Here is a 25220-nt window from a genome sequence, read left to right on the forward strand (position 1 = left end):
GCGGGGGGGGGGGTGGGGGAGAGTGAGGTAGAAAGCGCGACAATTTACGAGTGGTCACCGGGGTGGTAGGGCGCTCGAATTCCTCTCTCCCACCCTCCCCGAATGCAGGAATGGGATCCTTCGTGTTCTGTAATGTTCGACATCAAAGACCAGGGACATTTCGCGCGCCGATGGCTGCGAGAAGTTACGCGGATGCGAAAACATGGGGAACGCGCTCTTATTGGTGTCTACGGGCGGAAGATATATTTTTTCCCCCCCCCCCCGTGGTTCAATGAATTCGGGGGCCGCAGCATCACGGGTATCGGCCACAAACGGCGCCCTTTGTTCTTCAGCACGCGCGATTTCGCGATTTCGCATCGCGCTCTTAACGAAGACGCCGAAGAGAGATCAGCAGCGGTGTTGAAAACCGATCGATTTCAATTGTGGATTATACGTGTGGGAAGATTTTAATCGCTGCGCGCGTGAACCTGCGTCGAAATAATCCATTCGGCGCAATGGCACTTGTTACTCGTCTCGTATGGCGATACTTTGAGATTATTGCGAAATTATTGCGAAATTATTGCGAAACGTGCCCGCTTAATTAGACTAAACGTGGGGGAGCGGCCGCCCGCTATATCGATTGAGAGAAATTTGAGATTAGTCGCGTAAAGTTCGTCGTAATGAAGGGATAACGACCCTTTGAACTTCGCGGTTGGTTTCGACATCTGTCTAAGATGAGTCGGTTCACCCCCGATTAACCCCGATGAGTGTAACATTTCTCAAACTCTCATTAAAGATCTGTCTGGCGAGTATGCGAGTAATCGATTGTTGAACATTCAGTAATCGCGGTTGATCTCTGTCCAAGTTATTCGTAAATTCGCGAGTAATAATAATCCGAAGTTTATTGAATTAGATTATCTAATTCAATAAATTAAACGTGAATATTAATTGTCGAGTAATCCGTCGCGTAAACTTTGGACGATTAAAATGAATCAATTTGCAAATTGATCCGGCAAACTGGCCGCGACACGTTCGTCGTGCTAAATATCTAAATTGGCAATAAGATCCGCGTCGAAAAACGTAATCCCGTCGTTTGCTCGGCCGTGTCGCGTGGTATGTAACGCCGTATCAAACGGCTGTAGCGCTAATTGTGTGCATTCCAACTAATCGCCCCTGATTTTACGCGTCACCGAACATCGCAGCCCCACGTCAAAGCGACTCTAAGTATACATTGGTATACCGGGAATCGGCATGACTTTTATCCAAATCGATCGCGAGTGCCTATTGGGGGGGAGAGATACGAATTTAATCTTTCGCAACGAGGCGCGTGCCACTTGGCGCGCGCTGCAAACGAAGGAAAAAAAACCCCCCCGGCTCTTTTTTCGTTCCCCGATGCGTGCCGCAACACGCAGAAACGTTGCCGTGAATGGCTAGATGAGGCGTTTACGTCATATCCCACATAAGTGGACACATAAGTACACCTAAGTGTACGAAGGCTCCTATCAATGTGATCGCTTCGTTGTCGGGAAGAGGGACGGGGATAGAGGCGTGCGTACATTAAATAGCCGTCGAGTATGGAGAATGACAATGGTACATCGACTTGTTCTTCCGGAACGAACGTTTCCACGTCGTTTTGTGCGCGTCGCGACGAATGGGGCCGGATCTTCGGTGACTGGGTCCCCGCAACGTGGCTGGGCCCCGGTCGATTATCCACCTCGGCCAATCGTGGTGCAGCGAGGATACAAAGGATCGGGTTGGTAATTATCGGTGGCGCGGTATCTGCACGCGATTCGTCCGATAAATGCCAGCCAAGGGAACGGAGCGCACTTCTTTCGAGGCGAAGCGTACCTATCTGCTCGCTTACGCAAATACCCCGCCATTGCGTAGCCGATTAAATGAAACCGTCGTGTAATTACGATTAATGACAGCAAGATTCGCAATCTTGTGCGTGACGCGGGGTATCAGGCTCGCCTGCAATTCCGCCTCACAATTATCGAATGACACATATTCCGCATAAAAAAATAATTGCGACAAGAATAGCGTCCTCGCGCTTACATTTGCGTTGCAATGTGCGACGAGAGCGAAGCAGCATGGGGAAGCACTTTGTAAGCGTTCTATCGTCGTTGCTTATCACGCCGCCGCATTCTGCTGATCGGTGTCCTCGGTCGATCAAGATTCATGGAGAAAATATAAAAAAAAAATAAAAGAGTAAAGAATTGCATCGGAATCGTGTCGTGAATCCGCACGCGATCGGAATGGCGGGCAGCGCTAATAAAATACTTTTGATGGAACTAATGGTAGCTCGAAGATTATGTTCACGGCCGGCACGCTCGTTTCGTGTAGGTATTTGAGCGCGTGATGAGCGGAAGGCGATAGTGAATTCTATGCGAAGGAGGGCGTGCGAGCACATTACGTTTATGCGGCTATACACATTCGCATACGAATACAAGCACGCGGGTGATTACGCGATACACTTGCCCGTGTGTGCGGCGCGGGCTTGTGAGTCGTCACTAGACATGTGAGGATGACTCCGATCGGTCCTTGATTCGCTATCTTTAAACGCCTTGTTGCCACGTTACATTTGTAGCGAAATATTCCGCAGATCGCTTTCGACAGGATCAGCTTAGATTCATAGCGTTTTTCATCGGCAGAACTGGTGCGCACTGAGTTACGCCGAGACTTGTTCACAGTCCGTTCTTAAATTTAAGGACACGTCTTAAATACCTGTTGAAAAACTATCTGGCCAAAAAATGATCCGTACGAATGCTGTATAAATCATTTTACCGGCTAAAAAGTGTTTCAAAAGGTATTTAAGACGGTCCTTAAATATAAGAATTGACTATGCACAAGTCTTAGTGCGCACTGAGTGCGAACCAGTTCTGCCAATGAAAAACGCGGTCACAGACGCACGCTTAAAAGAGATTCGATTTTATTTGGAACGTGAGCTTTAAAAACTTTTCCTCGAAGTGAAACTGTCCTCGTGTGTCTGTCAAGGAATATAACCGAATGATAGTAATATCTCGCAAGAACCGTTGTACTCTCGACGGTATTCTTTTGAGAATTTTCTTTTTTATACATTTACTTCAGAACCGATTAGATACTCGTTTTAACAACTCTATCAGTTGTTAAAAATAACGAGTATCTAATCGTTTCTGAAGGAAATGTATAGAAGAGAAAATTCTCAAAAGAATACCGTCGAGAGTACAACGGTTCTTGCGAGATATTACTATCATTCAGATATATTCCAGTTCCTGCCCAAGAAGTGTGTTCTCGAAGATAATTCGTTATCGCGTCACGCGCCGGACTTTCTGTCCTTTCCGCAGGCGAAGGAGGGAAGGCGGCGACGGCAACGGCGGCATTGATGCCGAGCGGTGGTGGCGAAGGAGGACAGAGAGGAGGGGGGAGGCAGGATAATTAAAGAGGGAGAATAATCCTGAATCAGCGTCATCGTGCGAGCGAAATGTATCCTCGTCGAGCGAGCCAGGCGGATGCACATTGTGCGCCGGCTCTCTTTGCGCGTTCTCCTGTTGTCCCGCAAGAAAAATCTCGTCCATCCCGCTGGCGCATCAGCGAGAAAAGATCGGTCTAAATGCCGTCACGCCTCGGTCTTCCGATTACCTCTGCTCAAATTATCGTTCCTCGGCGAATCTCGAATGCACCGAAAGCGGGCAGCCGTTGATAAATATCTTAGCAGTCTTGATATAAATCAATAAAGAATGTCTATCAGGAAAGAAAAGGGCGGAGAAATAGAGAGAGAGAGAGAGAGAGAGAGAGAAACTGACAATTTGGCGATCGCATTATTGATGTAATCTTGACGAGCGGATGTACTTAAAATACTTTTGACCGGAGACCATGTAAATTTTATTATTTTTGTATAATCCATCCTATATTTGGCAATACATATTACAAAATAATCTTGACCTCTCGCTGCTTAAATTGTAGATAGCATACTATTTTTTATGTACATCCGGTTAAGCTTGTCAAATAGTCTTCAATTACGTCGTAAAGGAGTTTTCAATAGAAATTAATCGTTGATAAAATCTCCATATTTCGATCTTAATTCGCGTTTCTTCATATCGGTGATTTTATAGAGTCAATAACAACGCTTGTATCAGCTCTTCTTGAAATTCACCATGTATAAATATATCGAATAATCAACCTCAAATTTTCCCCTGTTACGCGTTGTTGAAATGGAGCATAAAGTACGAGTAATTTCGGCACATACGCAACAACTAATTAAGCGCGTACGCGTATCGGCTCGGTCGAATTAAATGAATGAAAATCACGTATAATGACAGTGTATCGCGCAATACCAAAAAATGAGGAATCACCGTTTTTCATACACTACACACGGAAGCCATTCATTAATTAATTATACGTGCATCGTTCTCATGTTTAATCAATGAACCTGCATTTATCGCGTGTACTGAATAAACGCATGTTTTGCGCTCTTTGGATACAGAGTATTAATCGTAACACGTGGAATTTTATATTTACTTTTGCGAAACACGGCGGTGTATTTACTTTACACATCTAAAATGCATTGCTAACTCCATAAATACACAAGTTCGCTTAGACATTACTGCGTATCGCGGTACACAATCGCGCCGGTTCTTCCCTACGACGTGCGTACGGTTAAGAATTCCTGGACAATAGACAATCGAGAGGTAATTCAAAGAGGGGGGGACCGTCTTGTTCGCGAGACATAAATAATTTGACGCGCGGGACTAAGCCGCGAATACGGGGATCGTCAAACGTTCTCCCCGCGAGTGTCTCAGAAATGGCGAGAGGAAGGCCATCGGCCTCGCCCACGGTGGATGGATGCGAAAGAATTCCCGGAAGTCGGAGGGCTCGGCGGACTGCAGCCACCATCGAGAGGAGAGTAGCGTAGCGCCGAACGAGTCGAACCAGCGGAGCCGGTTCGTCTCACGACTCACGATATAAAACAATATTGATTGGTCGTACAATGCGGGTGGATTATGGGGTGGGTCGCTCCCGGGGGTGGAGGGTGGACCACGATGCATTGTGCTCGCTGCGTCCGGTCAAACTTTTCATCGTCCCTCGCACCCTCTCTCGCGCGCGCCCGCGCGCGCGTGCTCGCCCTTCTCTCCGTCGCTCTCAGCCGTCCTCTCTGTCCCTTCGTCCTGTCCTCTCCTCGTCTGCCCGTCCTCTCGCCCCGCCGCCTCCTCCCACGTCCAATAATTATTGCAGTCAGCCTCTCTCTCTCTCTTCCTTCGATTCCACGGTTCTTTCCAATGGCCACGTCAAGCTTAAAAGCTGCGAGCTCTACGAGCCGTTCCGCGGGCATCCAGCCGTCGATGCGCGGCCGTGTAGTGCCTAGCTGTCGCGAACACGCGGTGCTATCCTCCTCGTGCAAGATGTGTGCGTGCGCTGCATTTATACCTTTATCCTTGATACGTCCCTCTCTGTCGTTCGCAGACTCCTGTTAATGGCCGAAGTGGCGGCGTCTTATTCACTCCGCGCCCGGCTTTGATCGAGGAGACTTTTATACCACGATTTAGGGTTAAGTCAGTTTTCAATTAATAAACCGCTCCGTAGTATTCGCAGCGTCAAGTTCAATACATTTCTCCCCCCCCCCTCCCCCTCCCCCATTGGGTGCGTCGCGAAATGTAAATGTAAATGCTCGGGAGGGATAATACGAAAAACTTATACTCGATGAGTCGAACGGAGTGAAATAGAGAAAATGAGCTAAAAAAAAGTGGCGACGTTTTATTTATAGTTTTTCGCGAACAAGTGCTGATACGCAAGACGCTGAGCCTTTGGGAAATTATAGAGGGCTGCTTAGCACGAAGCCTTGAATTACTCGCCTAGTCCGAGACCGCTCAAGTATCGTGTAGTTACACAATAACTGCGATACACTTCTAGACTCGCGCAGCCGTCTGGCTACCCCGAGAGTACACAGAACGAGGAAAATTTTCCCGGTTCACGATTGTTCCGCCCTTCTCGGGAGTGCGCGAGACGTATCAGCGAAAGGCGGAGGAAAAATGGAGGCACTGTACGCGGACTACTTACATGCGTGTTGAAAGTTGGCGATTTCAAAACTACGCCGAGTGCGCGTGTATTGCGCTTCCCCGTTCCCTGCGCCTGCTACTGACGCTTACGCCGTGACAAAAATCGTGTAACGCGTTTCGATATGGCGCATACCATGAAACGAAATTAAAAACGCAATAACGCAGCACAAAGCGAAGCAATAACATAGAGAGAAAAAAAAGGTAGCTTTTTATGAAAAGGTTTATTTGAACGTACGAGCTATTTGTCGAGACATATTTTCCACTTTTTAAGAAACGGGAGACGCGGGAAGGGCGCGGTTCGCGCAATTTGCGGCGATACCTCGGTGCGATTCCGCGTTTTATCGGGCGAGCCGCGACTTTCCCCCCTTGCGAGATGAAGAAAAGTTTCCTCTTCGCCCTATTCGAAACGGAAGCGAGGGAAACGAGGAGACGTTCGATTTGCTCCAGGATTGTTTCGCGAGCTGCTCTACGCGGCGGAGTTGAGCGCCGAGCGGGAAGAAGGGTGGACATTCTTGGTGCCCATGTACAGCGTTCGGTAATTTATTTCTTGCCGGATCTCTCCGCGCGGCTCCTGACCACAGGGTGTCTGACAAGGGTAGCGCGCGGCGGTTCATTCCCGGGGCATCCCCACGGCTCTTCCGTGGGAGGCAACTATTTCGGAATCAATTAAACTATCGAAGCGACCGAGTGTGCGATTGAACTGTTAATTAGCAGCTGCCCCGCGCGTTCCCAAGTTCCGCAGAATTATTACGCTCGGGTGAATGCGTATCCTCGGAGTGGCGTGTCGTCACTTGAGAAATGCCGACATATATCGCGCGGCTAAGAAGTTGGTCGGAAAAGGGCGCTGGTTAACGTGGATTAATCCGCCGTCGCGACGGCGTCTCGCTGAGCGCGCGGTATTATCGAGACCTATTATAGAACGTGGTACGTCAAATGAAGTGTTTTGTGAAGAAGGAGAGACCGGACCCCCTCCGACCGGCGCGAAACAGGAGACCAAAGTGTAAAAAAAAATCGTTGGGCTGTGTCGTGAGCTTTGGAGCTCCATCAAGCCCTTCGAAGAGTTATGAATAAGGGATGAGCCCGCGGCGTGTGTGCGCCCATGCATTGACGGGGCCGGCCGCGCACTCACACGCGTTCGCGCGAGTTTTAAGCTCGATTGTATGACGGTAAACGAATAAATGTGCAAATTTGACGAACCAGCCTGGCTCTCGCTATTCGAAAATACGTAACGCACACGCGTGCGCCAGTACACGCGGACGCATGCTGCGCACGAGCGGCCAACACGTACACACATGCGCGCCGTGTGCCATGGCGACACGTGCACGCATGCACGCACGCACGCAGCCACGCACGCACGCATCCTGGTGCATCGGGCGCACTTACGCCGGGGCGCTTGCGTGTGCGAGCGTACGTGCCCGGCGTGCGTACGCGTCCGCATGTGTGCGAGCGTATGTGCGTGCATGTCCGCCGGCGTGTGTGCGCGCGCGCCTCTGCGTGTGTGCGCGCGAGTACGGTGCTCGGGGTGGACTAGGGACTCGTGCGTATGCGTACAAAATACGAACTCCCAGGCCGGCGAACTGGGCGTTCCTATACGCTGGGCCGTGAATAAAAATAATTAACGGAGAATATATACGAATGTCGAAGCGCCGATTGATTTACGGGAGTGTGCGAAGGTTCGAGGCGGGACCCGTAATTTCGCAAAAACCGCGTATCTGCGGGCTCGGCCTCGATTTTTGTTTTTACCCCCAGACCAACCAGCGCGGCCGATCGACTGCACGCGTGTACGTGCGTAGGTGGTTCTTTTTTTTTCGCTACTCGTCGCTCTTCAAACTGGTTCGGCCCGGCGGTCCATGATATTCCACGGATTGCCACGGATATTACGGATAATTAAGCAATGGATTTTTGCGTTTAATCGAGTGCATAAATCGAATGCACTCGCCGATACTATGAGATGCTTCAGTTCAAACAATCATTCGCTCGTCGTTGAAAGGTTTTTATTGTGAATTCGCCGAGTTATGCGGCGTACGACAAAACAGGGGCGAAATTAGCCGCCTTTCTTTCATCGGGCGTCTTGCGAATCCGTCGTCGAGTTAATTTAATCGGCGAAATTTACGAGGCATATCGGATGCCCCTAATTAGATGCGTCGCTCGATCTGTATATAATATAATTTTACTAATCAGAATTCTTCAATGTCGCCAACGGTAATTAGCAACGTCTTAAAATATGTCTTGACATTAGTTATCAATTTCGTAAACGTAAAATAACACCCCTCCATTTCGTGCGCCATAAGACATTAATCGAGCGCGATTTTTGACAAATTATTGCCGTAACCGCCAATTTCGTGGGAATCGATAAACGTGTACATACACCAGCAGAGAAATATACGAACGAATCGCGCGGTGGCGCCAATGCGTCCAGGTGCACAAATTTACAGGTAACGAAAGGCAGATGGTAACTACCCCACCGTAATAACGCGCGGTTTTACTTGCGGCGTCCACCCTTAAGAGATGGCACGAGCCGGTTCATTGATAAATTCACAATATGAGTAATTGGACGTGCTGTAAAAATTATGTCATTGATAAAATGAACCGTGTCACGAAACAAGATGTATTACAAGCCAGCGCGTTTAAAAATAATCCGCAACGCATTAAGCAACATTTATTTATTACGCTTTATTTGCGCTTATTACGGACACGTGTTATTAGCTACGATCGATCTCGAATATCAAAGTATTTAATTGTAATTAAGCTGATTATATACTTTGATTGTTTCTTAAATTAACATTATTTTATAAACAAATCTTTCTATTTTGCAATTGGACGGATGTTACGTTTAATTTTATACTATAATCGAGTGTATTCGCAACGGTAGCAGGCGAAATTAAAGTTGAAACTGACCAAAGCAAGAATGTCGATTCACCTGAGCGAGATAAATTCTATAAACGTAAGAAGAGACCTGGAATAATACAAAGATCCGGTCTTCTCCACGGCGTCGAACTTTCATGAACACGAGAATACTCTTGAGCTTTATGCGCGTCCTCATTAGAGCAATATTCTAGCCGCAAGTAGCTCGTCAAACATTCGCCGAGATAAATAAGCTACAGTCTCTTCGCCTCCCTTCAAGAATAATAGCTGTCTTTTAATTAAAAGAAACTGCCTCGGCCCCACGGAACCCTCTCGCGGATCTCGTGACGTAAAATCGCGACGTTTCCGGCGTCATCTTACCCGGCAGAATGCTATTTGCAAACGTGCGGCAAGTGTAAGCGACTTGATACCTCGGACGCCGGCTCTCATCCATATCGTCAAGTGACAATCACCGACAGAAGCCTAGAGACTTAAGAAGAGCTAAGTAAAGAGGAAGCGCCGTTTCCATATAATGTACATAGCATGCTGGATACATCGTGGACATAAAGCAGCATCCCCGGCGGGAAGCGCGATGAAAAGAACGCGCGAGAGCTTTTCACCCCACTTTCTCATAAGTAAGTGGCCGCGTACGTGTCCCGCGTAGGTAGGTCTACAGGTGTCAGCTGACAATGAGTCGCATGCACGTCCTCACGAGCCGGCGCGCGTATACGCTTGTCTCCGGCACCAGGGACAGTCTCGGAGATGAGAACTCGATTCGCGTTTACGGAGAAGAAAACTTTTAATTTCCGCCTTGCGGAATGAAGATGAGAAAATGAGCGAAAATGCTGGAAGGAAAGACGTCTCGGTAATATTCTGTTTATTATTGCTTGTCCGTCTCACTTCCAGCCGTAACGTGAGAATACATTGGATATATACACACATATATATCTTGTACAGGTATTATAATATTTTCCAGCGAGTATTTTAATTATCTTTGCTATTTATTATTTTGGTACTTGACGTTTTAATTCGTATCGTTTCACTTGTACAACAGAATATTTTCACAGCGTTTTCCTTGCGTGCGATATTCTCTTTTAACGCGTTCTTAATGTCCGCATAAAGGTATCGTAAGTACGTGTATTACGCATTGTCCGCGAAGACAGGGCAGAGACCGACAGACATTTTTTTTGATACGGTGGGCGCAGCGCCCGACAGAAATAGATCCATTCGACTAGACGTTCTCGAATTAAGAAGTCCATTATCCCCGCGCAGCATTGTCTCCGCCGTACCAATTTCGGCATCTGCCGAATGGCAGCTGAAGAAGAAGAAGAAGAGCATCTCAAATTACTCCCGCACGACTCTCGTCATTTGGTTTCTCTGTTTCGTACCTCCCCAAAACGTGCGGCTCGCGCGCGCACTATCCGCCTGTCGCTAATCCCGAAGAATCCCAAAGAGGCTCATCATCTGCTTGTAGGTGGCTAACCGCCGTCCATTTACGACGGGCGCATAATACCCGAACCGCCTCTGTTCGCGGCGTTTTGTGGACAAACAAAATCGGCGATCTCCTTTTCACTTCGCTCTCGTAGGTTACGCAGCCCTGCCCTTATCCACCCCCTCGCACGCAGGTCTCCGCCTTTCACCGTGGCGCTCCTCTTTGTCGATGTGTGCTCGAGCGCGTCGCGCGCCGCGTTCTGCATATATTTCGGAATCTATGCGAGATCCGCGGCCCCGTTGCCTCCGTTGTTGCGGGCAAGAAGAGGCAATTGGAGGAAGATCGAGCCGAGTGATCGAGTGCATCCTCAATGAGTTCCTGGTGGCCACCGGAAGAACGTTGAGTAACCTCCGGGATGTTGACGTAGCGGTGCAGCCGTGCGCTGTTAAATATTTATCCCGGCGGGGCGCATTGACGGTGACACAATGCTTCCGACGTCTTATAAAGAGACCCCGCACGCTCACAAAAAGCGCATACGTTGCTAAAAAGTCAGGGCGAGGCTGATGATCTCTTAGGGCCCGGCCGGAATCCGATTGAGCGATCTATTTTTCGGAGAATGCGAGACGATCCTTCGAGGAGAATCGGTCCTTCCGGATAAATTGAATGGCACGCGAAAGTCGAGCAGCTTCTGCAACAAGAAATACGAGTCCTGTTCCGACCCGGCCGCAAAAACTTATACGAATAAATATGTAATATACGAATATATACGTAATATACGAATATATATGTGACACACGCGATGTGTACTTGTTATGAGACAATTGTCAAATAAATGTTGCTGTATGTTTGATTTTATGAATTAGCAACGTTATGAACGATCTATTGACAAATTCAAACATTTGACCAATCTTGTGTCAATTTGATACGATAATTAAATGTGCTAACGAGTTTCTGCGTGTGTACATGCGATTGTGCGGGTGCGCATGGGAGGGTTTTGTCTCTGCTTCCGCGTAATTTCCTCGTAACGTCAATTTTCCTGAAGACTACTAACCCTTCACGTTACGTTCAAGCGCCCTTTGGGAAAACAAAGGTGTCACTTTTTCAAAGAGCTCTTCTTCAGTCTCCTTTCCTTCGTCCTCTACGGTCTCTCTTTCTCTCATCGCTCTTGGCCATCTTACCATCCAGGGACCTCGACACTGTCTTTCTATTTAGCTACTCGTCCATGCGTGAGCAATTTTCACCCCTGTCTAAAGACCTCCATTTCTTTTTCTCTTAATAATTTTCTTTTCGTCGCTCTGGAAATTATTTCTCAAGAGATTAATTGCACTTACTGTTCGCGCATAGCGACCGGTCGATTTGATCGATACTTCGGTTGTTAATTGTAGTTAATAAATTTAATTAGTTATACGATCCGAGCGCGCCTTTCATTCCGGCACCTTTGTTCGGCACCCTTTTCGGCCTCTCGTAAAAAGACGCTTAATCTTCCGAGGGATGTCGCTTCAACAGGTTACAAGACGCCGCGATCCGAACGTCTTCGCTCCGTTCACCCTCAAGGAATGCCCATCCCTTTTTAGCCCAGACCCTAAGGAAGTCCGCTTTCCCCACCCGTTCTTGAGCCGCAAGTTTTCTCGGTCTCTACTAGCGGCCAAAGAGATCCGTCCCTCAAAGATTTTCCGGGCCGTGGGCTACGGAGGAAGAACCTGTTGATGTAAAGAATCGTCCCGTCCGCGAAACTTGGAAGAAAGGACAAGCGTTTTCTTACGACGACGCACCATACCCTCGGTCAAACTCCCCCGCCCCCCTGCCGTAAACGTCGAGGGAACAAGATATCAACTTGTTGCTGTCGGGATATTGAGCGCGGGCCAAGGAGCTAGAGGGTCGGTCTTATTTTATTATTTAGACGCGGCACGCGAGACCGGCTATCCTCTTTCTCCTTCGTTCTCCTTCGTCTCAGAGCTAGCCGTGCTTTTTGCACGTTCGTAATATCGCGTATTTCGTTATATCTCGACGACAGTGTCTCGACAACAATAAATCGGACTCCATAAAGAAATATCCTTTTTCTGTCGCTTGGATGCAATCCTATCTTTATAAGCCGATTTATGCGACTGCGCGTGTTTCGCGAGTTTGAAAAAGTCATCCTCTTTATGCAATTCGATCAGATTAAAATTGATGAAGTCAATCATATCGAACATACAACAACATTTAATCCGTAAATATTCTATGTACATCATTAAGGTTTGCAATAATGTAAATTTGTATTTAAATGGATTATCTTGTTAGAGGGCTGTCATTGAAAGACAGGTAATACTTTTCGCGAAAGGATCTTTCATATTAGCACGTCGCAGCATTTCTCACGTACAATAGGTCTTATATATTTAAACACCATTTTCATAAATGGAATTAAGTCTTGAAACCGTTAAGTATGCAAAATCTGTAGCGCTCTTATTGCACGTGACATGATTAGTAAGAGAACACTTGTTTCGCGACATGGATTTGTGCTCGAGGAACATTCTCGAAGTGTGTGGAAACACTTGGGAACACTTGTTGAGCATCGAGCTAAGATTGTCCGAGCTAAGAAGCCACTTGTTGCTTCGTCCTTCCTACAAGGAAATCCAGGTCCCGTACCAGGATACTTAACACTGATAACCGCAGAAATCCTGTGTAACTTTGTTCCGAATCGCTTCTGCAAACCGCCGAGGTACGGACGTTGCCACTGCGCAATACTGTTTGGCATCTTGCTGCTTTTAAAGTTCAGCGACTGTCCTAGAAAAAAGTCACAAACTGCTACGGCAACATTTGACAATCCATTGAAATGTAAATCTTTGCGTATAATTCTTCTGAAGATTCTCGCTCGCTATTTATCGCTCCCCTTTCTGCCACGATCGAAATATTCCATTACCGCTTTGACGATTATACGAAGGGGGCGTCTCCTGAGGCGGGGGCCACATGTTCCTAGCTCGCTTTCAAATATAACCGAGCCTCTCGTGCACGATAGAGGCTTAATCGAATGTGAAGCCAGTTATCAAATGCCAACTTTAGATATACGACTTTCTCGATGGGCGACAATGCGCAACAGAGATGCATTTGGTACGCGATATCCGGATAATACGTGTTTAATTATAAGAGAGTTATATTCGTGCAAACTTCGGAGACGTATTGGCAGATTTATTTCCATCGGGTCGTCTCTATCTCAAGGATTTTCAACCCAACGAGGGCAATATTGTTTTTATACCTTACTAATTAGCATACCGTATCGCGGTTTATTGAAACCGGATTAATTTAAGGGAGAAAAGAAAGCGCCGAGATAAAACCAATAATTCCACATCTTCTGTTCCCCGGAGCGAAACGTGTTCACTTAAAGCGTGATTACTACTCATCTTCTTTTCATCGAGCGCTCCACGCGGAGGAAAGACAATCGTGACACAATGAATCGACTTGACGCTGATCCGAATTAATAAATTTCCAGAGAGCTAGCACGGTGAATAGGAAACTTAAAAAAAAACACAGACTCACCCTGAGGTTTCTGTGATGATTAGATTCCGCCACGTGCCTATTGTGCCACCCATCGATTCGACGCCCCTTTTTCGGATGCACGCGCGTGTGCGTACCACGCACGCACGCTCGCGTCTTAATCATGCACAGAGAATGCAAGACGAGAACCCAAAAGCTAATCTCATCGTATGAGACGAGACCGAAGCGAAGACTCGCTTTATTGAAACTGGTCTTTGTCATTTCTCATCGCGGTAGAAAATGGAAGCTCAACTTTGCTGTCATTATTTTCAGAACAGGAAAAGTGTATATTTACTACAAGAAATTAATCAACAATGCACAACAGAATTGGTCGTATTAATCTAACATTGTAAAAATAGAATTAGAGTATATTAATTTAGCTTTATACATTTTTTATTAAGCTTTCTGTATAATTATTTGCTATCTCTGCATTACGCGAAAATGATTAAATACACTTTTAATCGCGAACTAAGTTTACAAGTGTCGAGCACAAGTTGAATAATGTTTCACGCTGATAAACCTATTATTTGTTTAAAGAAGTATAACGAATGCAGCGAGATAAAAATTAACATATGCGAGGCGTATTAGCGGGAATTAATGAAATAGTTACAAGCTCGGGATGGCAAATATCTATGTTGTATTATAGCAAATGACTGTGTTATTCTACGAATTGAACGAATAAGTGTTTCGTATAGTAATTCGTACAACACGCGGAACACAAATGATGCAGCATGTATTATACAATGAATAACGCGTATAATATATAATCCATATCCAGAAATATCGTGTCAATGCTCGAACAAGCGTATCGGAGGCTAAATCGTCAAAGCTAGCTCTGTACCTAACGAGCGCGTACGTACGCTTTACGCGGTGTCACAACAACAGGAAACTAATTATAAATCTGTTTCCAACAACGCGCGTCGTACGTCATAACTGTGCGGCTCGTTGATATATCGGCGTGCGTACTTCCCTCTCGGCGGCACATTAGAAACTATTTTTAAGTCTATTACGCGTAGCAGCGTCGTGTATGCGCCGTGCCATACGATGGAAAAAGAGTTTAACGCGGGCACGCAAGAGCGTCAATAGCATTTCGCGCACAATGGCCGCGCGGCTAATTCTATACTCGACGATCGTAACATGCCTTCCAGCAAAGGAAGGCTCCTAATCGTCTAATCACCGTAGAACGGCACCAAAGTGCGCTTCAGTCGCGAATCAACGTGGTTCGCCAACCCATCGCAAGGGGAATATCTGATTGATGATTAAAGGGGTGACGGATGGAACGAGGAGAGCGATTGAGTCGCGAGGCCAGGAGAGTAATCTTGGCCGGACAAAGATTTCCATCCGAGACACTCAGATTTGATTTTCAACCCCATCGTGCCGCCCCACGCGGCAAGGCTGTGTGGAGAGAAGTCGGGGGGGAGAGAGAGAGCGCGCGGCGACACTGCCATGTCGGAACGATCGACTTGCGTTTTATCGGGTTACGCAACGTCCACGAAAACCAGTCGGCTAAGTTCTTTGTCTACAAAGCCATCTGTCACCCCGAAGAGCCCGTGAGAGGGTGTGGGAAAACGATGTGTGGGCGGCGGCGGCGCCCGATACGTGTGCACGCCGGGGCGCGTTACGCGTGTCCCACCGTGTTCGCGTGTCCGTGTGGACGTGTGACGTGACGTACGTGTGGACGCTAGGCGTACGCCAATATGCGAGATACGATCGAGATAAAAGCGAGATAGCGCGACAAGTATAAGCGGACCTTTGGGATGTGTATCGGGTATTGATTTTCTCCGCACGGAGTTACGCCACGGGCTAAGCCGAAACGCGACGAAGTTTATTAATCCCGGGACGGCAATCCCGCGGCGTCTGCGTGCCACGGCAAGACAGCCAAAAATTTTGATTGCTTCCCGAAATACGGGGCTGCTCGGTGACGATACGCGAAGACGGAAATATCGTCCTTGTAATTGCCTTGGGTAAAATCGATACCGTTGTAGCGGCGAGTTTCTTTCAAAATCTCTCGAATCGAAATAATACATTTGTTCGCTGTCCTTTCGGCTTTATCACTTGGAGAAAAGATTCGGCAACAAAGTCCTTCTATTATTCCCCCTAATGTCGCTGGTTAAATACACTTTGTAACTTAAATCCCGGAGCTGCATAAATTGCCTAACTCCAGAGAGTAGACGTGGTTGACGGTGGAGGAAAGGAACGCTGGAAGATGGATAGGGAAAGAACGAGAAAGAGAGAGAGGCGGGGATACAACGGGGAACGGCTAATACATCATAAACTTGAGAACAAAGAGGAGAGAGGACGTCGAGGTTACGCCGGAGAATCCGCAAACTCCGGCATCCTCGCGACGAAACTTTACCTATTTGTTAAATCTTGCCGGCCGAAACTGTCTCAGATACTGGCGTCGAACAGTGCCTCACACCTACGATCTCCTTGGTTCCCGTCCTCCTCCTGACTTGTACTTCCTCGATCCTTCCCCGTGCATTCCAGTTGAAACAATGCAGTGGATGGAAGTATAGGTGGTCATACTTAGAGTTTCGAATAATGAAGTCAAGTTATCGACATTTGAAGCACGTCGCGAGCTAATTTCTCCTCCTGCGGTTATATTTAATTGCACGAGGTATCTCGTTGTGAAAATAAATAAATAGAAATCAAAGTTATAAAGAGACTCATGCCGCAATTTATTATTAATGTAAATACGCGGGATACTTTTCCAGTTCTATTTTATGTGCTTTCCGATTAAATAACCCGTTGCGCAAGGGAATGCCTTTATTTTTGGCTGCGGAGTATATTGCGAGGAATCTCGGTAGAGAACGCAGCGCTATATTTATATCGCCTCGATATTTATGCGCGATCGAAATTCGTGAACTTTGGCACGTGTGACGCGAGGCAAAAGCTCGTCGCCGACACGCGCGCGTTGCATAGTCCGTGCGATTGTGTTGGGGATGGTGGCGAGGCTTTGGAGAGGGTTTCATTGTGATGACAATATCGCCTTGGGCGGCATTGGCGAGGTAGATATGCAAATTTCGAGGAGTACGGCTTAGTTCTCTGCAATTTCACTTTTACAAATTTGTTAACGTTTCGTTATGGTCCGTGAAAGTTTTTAGCATATAACAGCTTCTTCCATAAAAATACTTCAGCCGCGAGAACCGTATGAATAACGACGAAACTACGGGAGATCATTCAAATTGACAAAAACGCAAAACATTTTTATTTCTCAATGATTCTAATTTCTCAAGGTTAGCTGTAATACTTGCGAGAATAAAGCAATAACGTAATTTCACGCGGTTCAACGGTACAAGAATAATATATAGCAAGTTATTATGATAATAAGATATATATATAGTTTGATATATGCGATGAGATGTAACTGACATAGTTACTCTTTGTGTTTCAGGGGACGGCACCTTTCGCACCGCCACGGCAACGTACAACGTAAGTATACTCTCGAAATTAGCTCAGCCCGTGAGAAGTAAAGAACCTCGTCTCGAGAAACTTGCTTTTCCCTCGCGCGAAACCAAGCGGGACCCGTTGTCGCCTATTGTAATCGGCGTCGTCGACAATTTCGCGTCGCTCTACGCCATTGCGTGCATATATGAACGTCGAGTTGAGGGTTGACAATGCAGCTCCGCGTCGTGGCGGCTGCTTCGTCGTCGCGCGACGTCACGGATGACGCCGGGCGTCGAGTCGCTGGTGAAAGAAAGAAGGATGTCGAATACGGCGAGTATGCGGGAGGGGCGAAGGGGATGAAGGGAGAGACGGAGACGCTCTAAGGTACATAATCATGCTTGCTGATTCCTTCCCTAATAAGAGACTCGCTGTCAGCTCGTCTCCCCCCACGGATCGACCCCCTACGCGTGCCCCACGTCGTTGCGCTCGCATAACGGCAGCACACTATGAACGACCGACAACGAAGGCTCTACGATGCGCTCGCTCGTTTGTCCTACGCAGATAACGGTAATCCGTAATGAATCGGTTAGGAATCGCTATGTAGGAAATGAATAGAAGAGAAGTGCAAGTAGAATATAACGAGAGATATGCGAGACAGAGTTAAGGCTAATTTTTTTCTGGTACACCCTCGAAGACGATGCATCTTCTTCTTGTATCTCCCCTCGCTTCTTCGTCCGATATGCGATCATCTCCTCGCGATCATGACAGGCGAAATGTCCTTTGATTTGCTTGAACAGCGATTTGCAAATTAATTTGGCTTTGTCGGTCGATCGTCAACACTACCGTGATCTTCCATGCAAACAGCACGATTGCTCCGCACGAATACCGTTTACATGTGATCGACAGGTACTGAGGGGATCGTCTGGTGTTGCAATCGCATTATTTCTGAGATTCTATGTATGTAGCCGCATAGAATATTACCACATTATATTAATATAAATATATATACAAAAACCTTAAAAAGAGGAAGAGAGAGAGAGAGAGAAATATAATTTATTATATCGCTCAGTATCCGTGACGTAGAATGGCATAGTTGCATCTCGCAGGTGAGCGAGCCACCTCTGATAGAGTAGCACTAAAGCCATTGAGCGTGATACGAATTGAAAACGCAATCGTCCAGCTTGAGCTTAATTGAAGCCGACCGAATGAAAGAATACACGCGAGTGTAGTCGGAAATGAAAAGAGCCATACTATTCATCCGGCGGTTACCCTCGAGGTCGTAGGCGGCGGAAGGCACGAGGGACGCGAGGGCGCCTCGGTGTCTTCGGTACGGTGTCGATGTTTAAAGGGCCAAGCGATCGAGGGTCCTTGGCCGGGACAGGTCTCAAGGTGCGTGTCTCCGGTGGATTTAAAGGACCCTCACGGCGCAGCACGCCTTCGTACGGTAGTAGGCCGCAACTTGGAACCAGATGGCTGGATCCCCCACTTATGCGCTCCATACGCCTCCTTCCACCCACGTGTCTTATAAACCGATGGCGGTCTAAAACGTGAAAATGGATTTTCTCACCCCTCCTGCGCGCCCTCGTTCCCGGCGTTTTTCCCTCTTTCTCCAGAAGCGGTCGCTCGGCCGACAAAACTCTCTCGCTCCCGCCCCTCGCCACCCTCTCGCGTTAATAACGCATCTCGATGCGGGTCGGCGTCGGGCGAACGAAGGAAGAACGTCGTTCGACATATGTTTCGGGAGTCATTGTGCGTCATGCGGCGAAAGACGATGTGTAGCGGTAGTTCGCAGCCCGTGAACGGTTTTTCTCTCCCCGCTCGCGTTCATTATTACTTTTAATCTTCCGTTATAGACGAGAGCCTCAAAATTGGTGCCGGATACCGTTGAGAGGATCGACCAATCTGCCGCGAACAGAATTCCGCACTTAACGACGGCCAGGGGAAGCGCAGGTATCGACAACAGTTACAGTTTTTCCATCGCTCCCTAATACTTTATTCGTTCGTCTAGGTTTTTTTTTTCCTTTTCATTGTACCCCGTGCCGAGAGATTTGAGCGCGCACGAGCGGCGACTCGAGTGGGTGGATAGCGATACGCCAAGGGATAATGCTGTGCGTTGGTGTTCTCTGAGAAGATGCACAAATTCTACTCTCTTGTCCGAAACATTTGCCAACAAGCTGTTTTATGTTGCCACGAAAACTGAAACTTCAAACGCATAAACGGCAATATTATTTACTTTGATTATTTCAATATTTTTGTTCTTGTCATTAAAAATTTTTGCCAAAATTACTTCTACCGCATACATTTGTAATTGATATTGTAGTAACAGTCGAATCGCGACAAAAAAAGAGAACAAATTTTCATTAATTGTTAATTCATTTTTGCTTTATACACGTATACATAGTGACGTAAAATATCATAGTAAATATTAGTTAATTGTCAGTAATTTTAGCGTTAAACAGTCGCGAGGATTTTTACGTGCGTAAGAATTTATTTTGACGATTGACTCAACGAGGGCGACACAAACGTCACGGAATGCATAATGAAAGTGGGACGCGTAATTCTAGAAAAGGAAGAGGCTGCGAAAAAGGAAAGACATCCCCAGGTGGTGTCGGTGGAAAAGCTGCGATTCGCCGAGCCACAAGGTGGCACGCGCTGCGACGAGACGAGAAGAAGGGATGCTACGTGTAAAAGAGGACGGGGACAGGTTTTACAGGCTCGACATTATGTTTACCACACGAAACGCCCCCGCGACGCCTTGCCGTCAGACCGGACCGGATGTCTCGTGCTGAGAATTAGTGGGATTTACGAGCGGCGACAAAAATCGCCCGGCCTCGCCTCTTCTCTTATAGCCGAGGCGTGAAAAGGCCCGCTCGATCGAGACCTCGTTATTGGACGAGGTTTAGAGATCGTTTGAGAGCAGGATCACTTTGCGCAGAAATACATCGTACAATGCGAGTGGACACGCTCGTTTGCCACCTCGTAAATCTTTTTCCGCCGCGTGCTCGCTGCAATTAGGCTACCGTTCGTCCTTTACAGTTTGCAAAGATGGTCGGCGGGGGGTACGAGGAAAGAGAAATTTCTTTGGCTGTTAACACGGCCACTTTGTGTCGCGCTAACAAGACGAGCTCGGTAGCTTTTAGGCCAAATCAGAGTACACAATGATGTCCGCCTATGATTGTCCGGAGATCTTTGTCGACACATCGGCGGCGCATTGATCATTCCGCCCGCGCCAATTACTCGTCTATCGATATATTGTGCAGGGAATCAGCTCATACAAAATCCATAGAGATTGAATTATATACGTCGATACACAGCTCAATATATTTTATGCGCAAAGCGTGTCGGAAATGGTTATTTTCTGCGAAAGGATTTTTCAGGCGAAATGAAAAATCTTAATCGATAGAAAAATATTTCTGCAAAACTATTTGGGGAGACCTTAGTAACGAAACAGTAACAAAAGGAACAGGCCTTTTTTCATCTTTCACAATTAAGTATTGGAGAAATTGTCTCGCAATTGAAGAGCAATAGTAAACTTGTTTCAGGAGAGCTCACGCATCAATTCCCATATACTTTTTAAAATGCAACGCAAAGCATATTCTCTTTTCGGTTTAGAGACAATTGCACGCGTGTAGACCTTCCAGCGCGTGATAAATGCGCGTACATAGTGGCATTCGGAAGTACGTTCCCCTCTGTGCGGGGATCACGCTATACGTATACGTGCACGCGCGAATCGTTTCCGTATACTAATACCTCTACAAATCGATCGTAGTTCCGTCACCTTGATAACCTCTTTCTTTTTCCTTGCTCGCTCCCCCTCGATGGCCGTACGCGCCGAGGGAGCGTCTGGCCAGACGGAATTTCTATGGGGCACCAGTGGGGCACCCCACGGCAGTTCCGTCCTTCTAATGTGGAAGTAGCTCGTGCTACCTGAGCAGCTGCGCGTGTGTGCGCGAGGAGAAGGGAACTCCCTTCGGGGAGTTTTATTTTATTTTCGCCTCGCCTTATGGGACGTCAAAGAGAGCGAGAGAGAGAGAGAGGAGGGTAGCAAAGAGTAAGGGGAAGGCCCCATAGATAGACGCCGCCAGGTACCCCGTGAGCTCAACGTCACGCTTGAGAGGGGGGCCATCTGCCCCCTAACGAGTATGTGACGTCAGGTGTGACGACGTGTGTTGAGCCAAGAAGCGTCCATCTCTCGTGCATCGTGCCCCCCTTTCTCTCTGCCGAATGTGCATCAAAATGTTCTAATTACGGCCGAAAGTAGGATTATTATATACGAAGTACGATTGCGCAGCAGGCAATGTTGTGCAAAAGTTGTAATTTTGGCGGAATAAAATAGAAATCCTTAAATGACGACAGGGCTCTCTGTTTCAACAGAAATAATTTATGACAATACAAAGTAAACTAGGTAACACGAAACGCTTACGAAAATTGTAAAATTTCCTATTCATAGTGTAGAGAGCGATATTTAGCTGTTATAAAAACGGAGGAAATATAATTTCTGACTTTCGTAACTGAATGTTACAATTAGCTCTCAACGACACAGTGCGGTGCTGTACACGAATTTTTAGAACACTTAAAACTGTATGCAAATTTATGAATATTATTCGCGTTCGCTAAAATAATTGGGGATTTGATTGAAATGCTCAATTCTCTCAATAGCGTTTCGCGCGATCGCTGGCGCGTTGCGACTCACTTTTATCGTAGTAGGCGTATCTTTAACAAGACCGTTATATTGTTCTTTATCGCAAGGCTGTTATCGCACTGGGCGGTTTCTAAAGATATTAGATTTCGCTGTGTTCGTATGACGTTATATGTGTGTAGATATACGGATGTTTCTTCTATCGCTACCAAGACTAAATTGGAAGAAATGAAACGCAAATTAGTTCTTGCTTCGAAATTTGTCACGTACCGAAAGTTTAGACGATTTAATTAAATTTGTCTCGTCCCGTTACTTCGATAATTGATTTATACTTCATTATAGAAGTCATAGAAATCAATGTAGGTAATCGTTGAATGAAATTTTTCGACGCGAGGTCTCTCACCTTGGGTGATCGTAAGCTTCGAAAATTCTCGAGAATCCTTTAGGGATCGATCTTTGATAAATTCTCGTTTTCTTTATATTATTATAAATTGTTTCTCTTGACAGCGAGCCCTTACGTCGTTTACGGATTTCTGTTTTACTTCGCCTAAATTACAACTTTGACTCAAGAGCCCCAAAGATTATGGAGGGTGTTGTTATGAAATTTAGATGCAACCCCCGCCGCTGTATTGTCCGCCGGTCATTCCATAGAACATTTGTCGCCCCACGTTTTTGGTTCGTCGTTGAGGATCACGCGCGTGCACATTGGGAATCGGTCGCGTGTTACGCGCCTTGTACGTGCGAATTCCAAGTATAAGTACGTAATATGCAGAAGCAAAGGGGCATGCGTCACGGAACATCTGCCACGGGCGCGTGGCCCCCCGTTCGTACCCCAAAGAGCACCGACTGAAGAGGAGGGGTTCTTTGAGACAAAGAAAAAGTATGACGTACCGGCAGCTGCCGCGTGCGGTGACGTAGGGTCTTCCTCGTCCCTCTTGTGTTTCTCGAAACTTACGATCACCCAAGGTGAGAGACCCCGCGTCGAAAATCGAAGATTTATCGCTCGTGATCGCGTGCGCGTCCGTATACGTGGCCGCAACTGCGGTGCAAATTACAGGGGCCACTCTTGCGACTCGCATTCAACGAATTTTCCTTCCATACGAATTGCGGAAAATAATTTCTTCGCAAATGGGGAAAACACATGTTTTATTACCGGTTCATTTGACTCGAACGATCAATAGGAGGCTTATTTATATTTTAATAAAAGTATTTGAAGGTAACGTCGATTGAAGTGAAGGATATGCAAATGACGCGCATAACAAGGGCCACGTGAAATCTTGAGTAAAACGTTGTGCACAAGAATGTTTTCACAATTTCGCTGCAAGTCCTCCGGCCCTTCTTCTCGCAAAGACTCGCCATCTCCGACATGCTTCTCCTGTCCTCGCTCTTTCGCTCAAGAGAAGAGACATAAAATGTATGCGAGTGTCCATCCTCAAAGCAACTCACTGGCTACCACACGTTTCTCTCCTCAAGAGAAAAGTGGAAAAGGAAAAGAGAGAAAAAAAGTATCGCGCAGTAAAGCGCACTAATCTCCCAAGTACACGCTCCGTTGAAAGCCTGGCCGCCGGTATCTTTTCCCGGATTTTTTCTCCTTTTTTATTTTACGTACCTAATAGAGAACGTTTTTTTTATTTACTCTTTAATGAAGACAGGCTTCTTTGTTTCTTATGCGTCAACGAACTTGCTAGGCGCGATCGCAAAATCTACCGAAATCGGAGGAGATGGTCATTGGAGATCGCGTTTTTGTGGAAGGTAAACATTTGTCTAACGTAATAGTTAATTTATACAGGCAGATGTTTAACTGATTATCATAAAACAGAAACTTGGGTGTGTATTAAAGAATATTGAGACTCGTATTAACTTGATCGTTTTTTTCGCGACCCTTAGCTAGATAGGCGGGCACCCCATGTCGCGTTGCTGCTAATGTTCTCATGTCTGTTTCGATCACTCACGATTTCTCCTTACATCCGAGCGAGTAATCGTTCTCGTGGTTTGACATCAATTAAATCCGACTTGGCGAGTTTTCGATATATTTTTTGTAACAATTTTCGTATTAATTATACTTTTTCCTGGTAAATATTTTAAGTAGATTATACATTTTGAAAATAGTATAAGACAGATTTTGAGATTATAAAGATAAATAGCTTTCCAAATAAGATAACTTTTATTGTTAATGCCGAAATGTGGAAATACAAGTATACGTAATTAAATGCAGTTATATACATCAATAAGGAAAAATGCACAGAAAGCTTATATTGTAGCACCTACTCGATTTTGCGAGCTAAGAATAGAGGAAGGAAACAATTAATTGTAACGAAGGGGAACAGGAGCAGGTTTAAAAGCCACTCGACTACCGGCTGGACTTTCCGTCGTCGCTTATCTCATCTTAATTTCTAGTACACTTGAACCGCTTAAATAGTACTCGTATACCATAGTGAGAAATAGGAAGAAGAGCGAGGGGAGGGAAGAAACCATTCGCGACGCGAATAATACAAATTATCGTATACTGCTGCGTCGTGCGCTTCGTACATATAAGAATATATTCATCTTGCAACACGCAGCGTTTCTTTTAAGCCTTCACAAATGTTCCTTTACGCTCGAACCTACAAGATGCGTTTTTCACAAATGCAAAAGCACAATGACCATGTCGAATCACGGGCTAAATTTGGAATCGAAATCGTTGAGATTATTGTGGGCGAGACAGATGCGTCGTATATAGGAAAGCCGTAGAATGAATGGAATTCGGGAAAGGGTGCGGCCGCGCAAAGACGCGATTCCTTCTCTCGCATCCAGGAGATTTGCATCTGTCTCCGAAATGCGAAAGGGGTCTCCCGAAATACAGATGTTGCTGGCGAGCGCAAGGAGCGGCTGCTCGAGTGGAGGAAAAATAGGATACCGTCGTTTTCGAGCAGTTCCAAGACATTATTTTCGATCGCAGAGGGTTCCTTCAATTCGAAATCTTGCCAGGTGCATCTCGGAATCATCTGCTTTCTTGGACGAAAGCAGGATTATGTATATTGTGCGAGCTCTTGAGAAATTGCCCAATATCCGTCCAGGAGAGTCGCGCGGTTGCCGAAATTCGTTGTACACGTTCTATCAAAGCGAATATTGACGCGAACAAATTGGAGGTATACATATTAATGCGATAGCGCAAAGAATTGTCAGGGGAAAATTTAAGCACGATAAAAACGTAATTTTTAACCGTCAGTTACTTGAACGCGCGGATTCGCTCTCAATCACGCGTAGGCCATATTTATGTCTATTTGCACAGTCCGTGCAGGGGCGTGCGACGTCGCGTAAAATATTGCCAATATCCTGAAAAATGTACACGTCGTCTCTTCAACCCCGAGGAGATACGCTCGGAGGCGCGAACTCGCCCGGCCACGCTCTCCCTACG

At 46.5% G+C, this 25220-nt stretch overlaps 1 protein-coding gene across 1 annotated transcript in view; it reads left to right on the top strand.

The window, feature by feature from the left end:
* Positions 1-25220, top strand: part of LOC105567762 — an 86425-nt gene that overhangs the window by 25892 nt on the left and 35313 nt on the right. The window contains exon 4 of the mRNA XM_012022875.1: positions 17192-17229. Coding sequence (XP_011878265.1) covers positions 17192-17229 — 38 coding nt within the window. The remainder of the gene's footprint in view (positions 1-17191; positions 17230-25220) is intronic.

This window comes from Vollenhovia emeryi, unplaced genomic scaffold, assembly GCF_000949405.1.
Source record: "Vollenhovia emeryi isolate VEMERY1.0 unplaced genomic scaffold, V.emery_V1.0 DF939135.1, whole genome shotgun sequence".
In the NCBI taxonomy this organism is placed as follows: Eukaryota; Metazoa; Arthropoda; class Insecta; order Hymenoptera; family Formicidae; genus Vollenhovia; species Vollenhovia emeryi.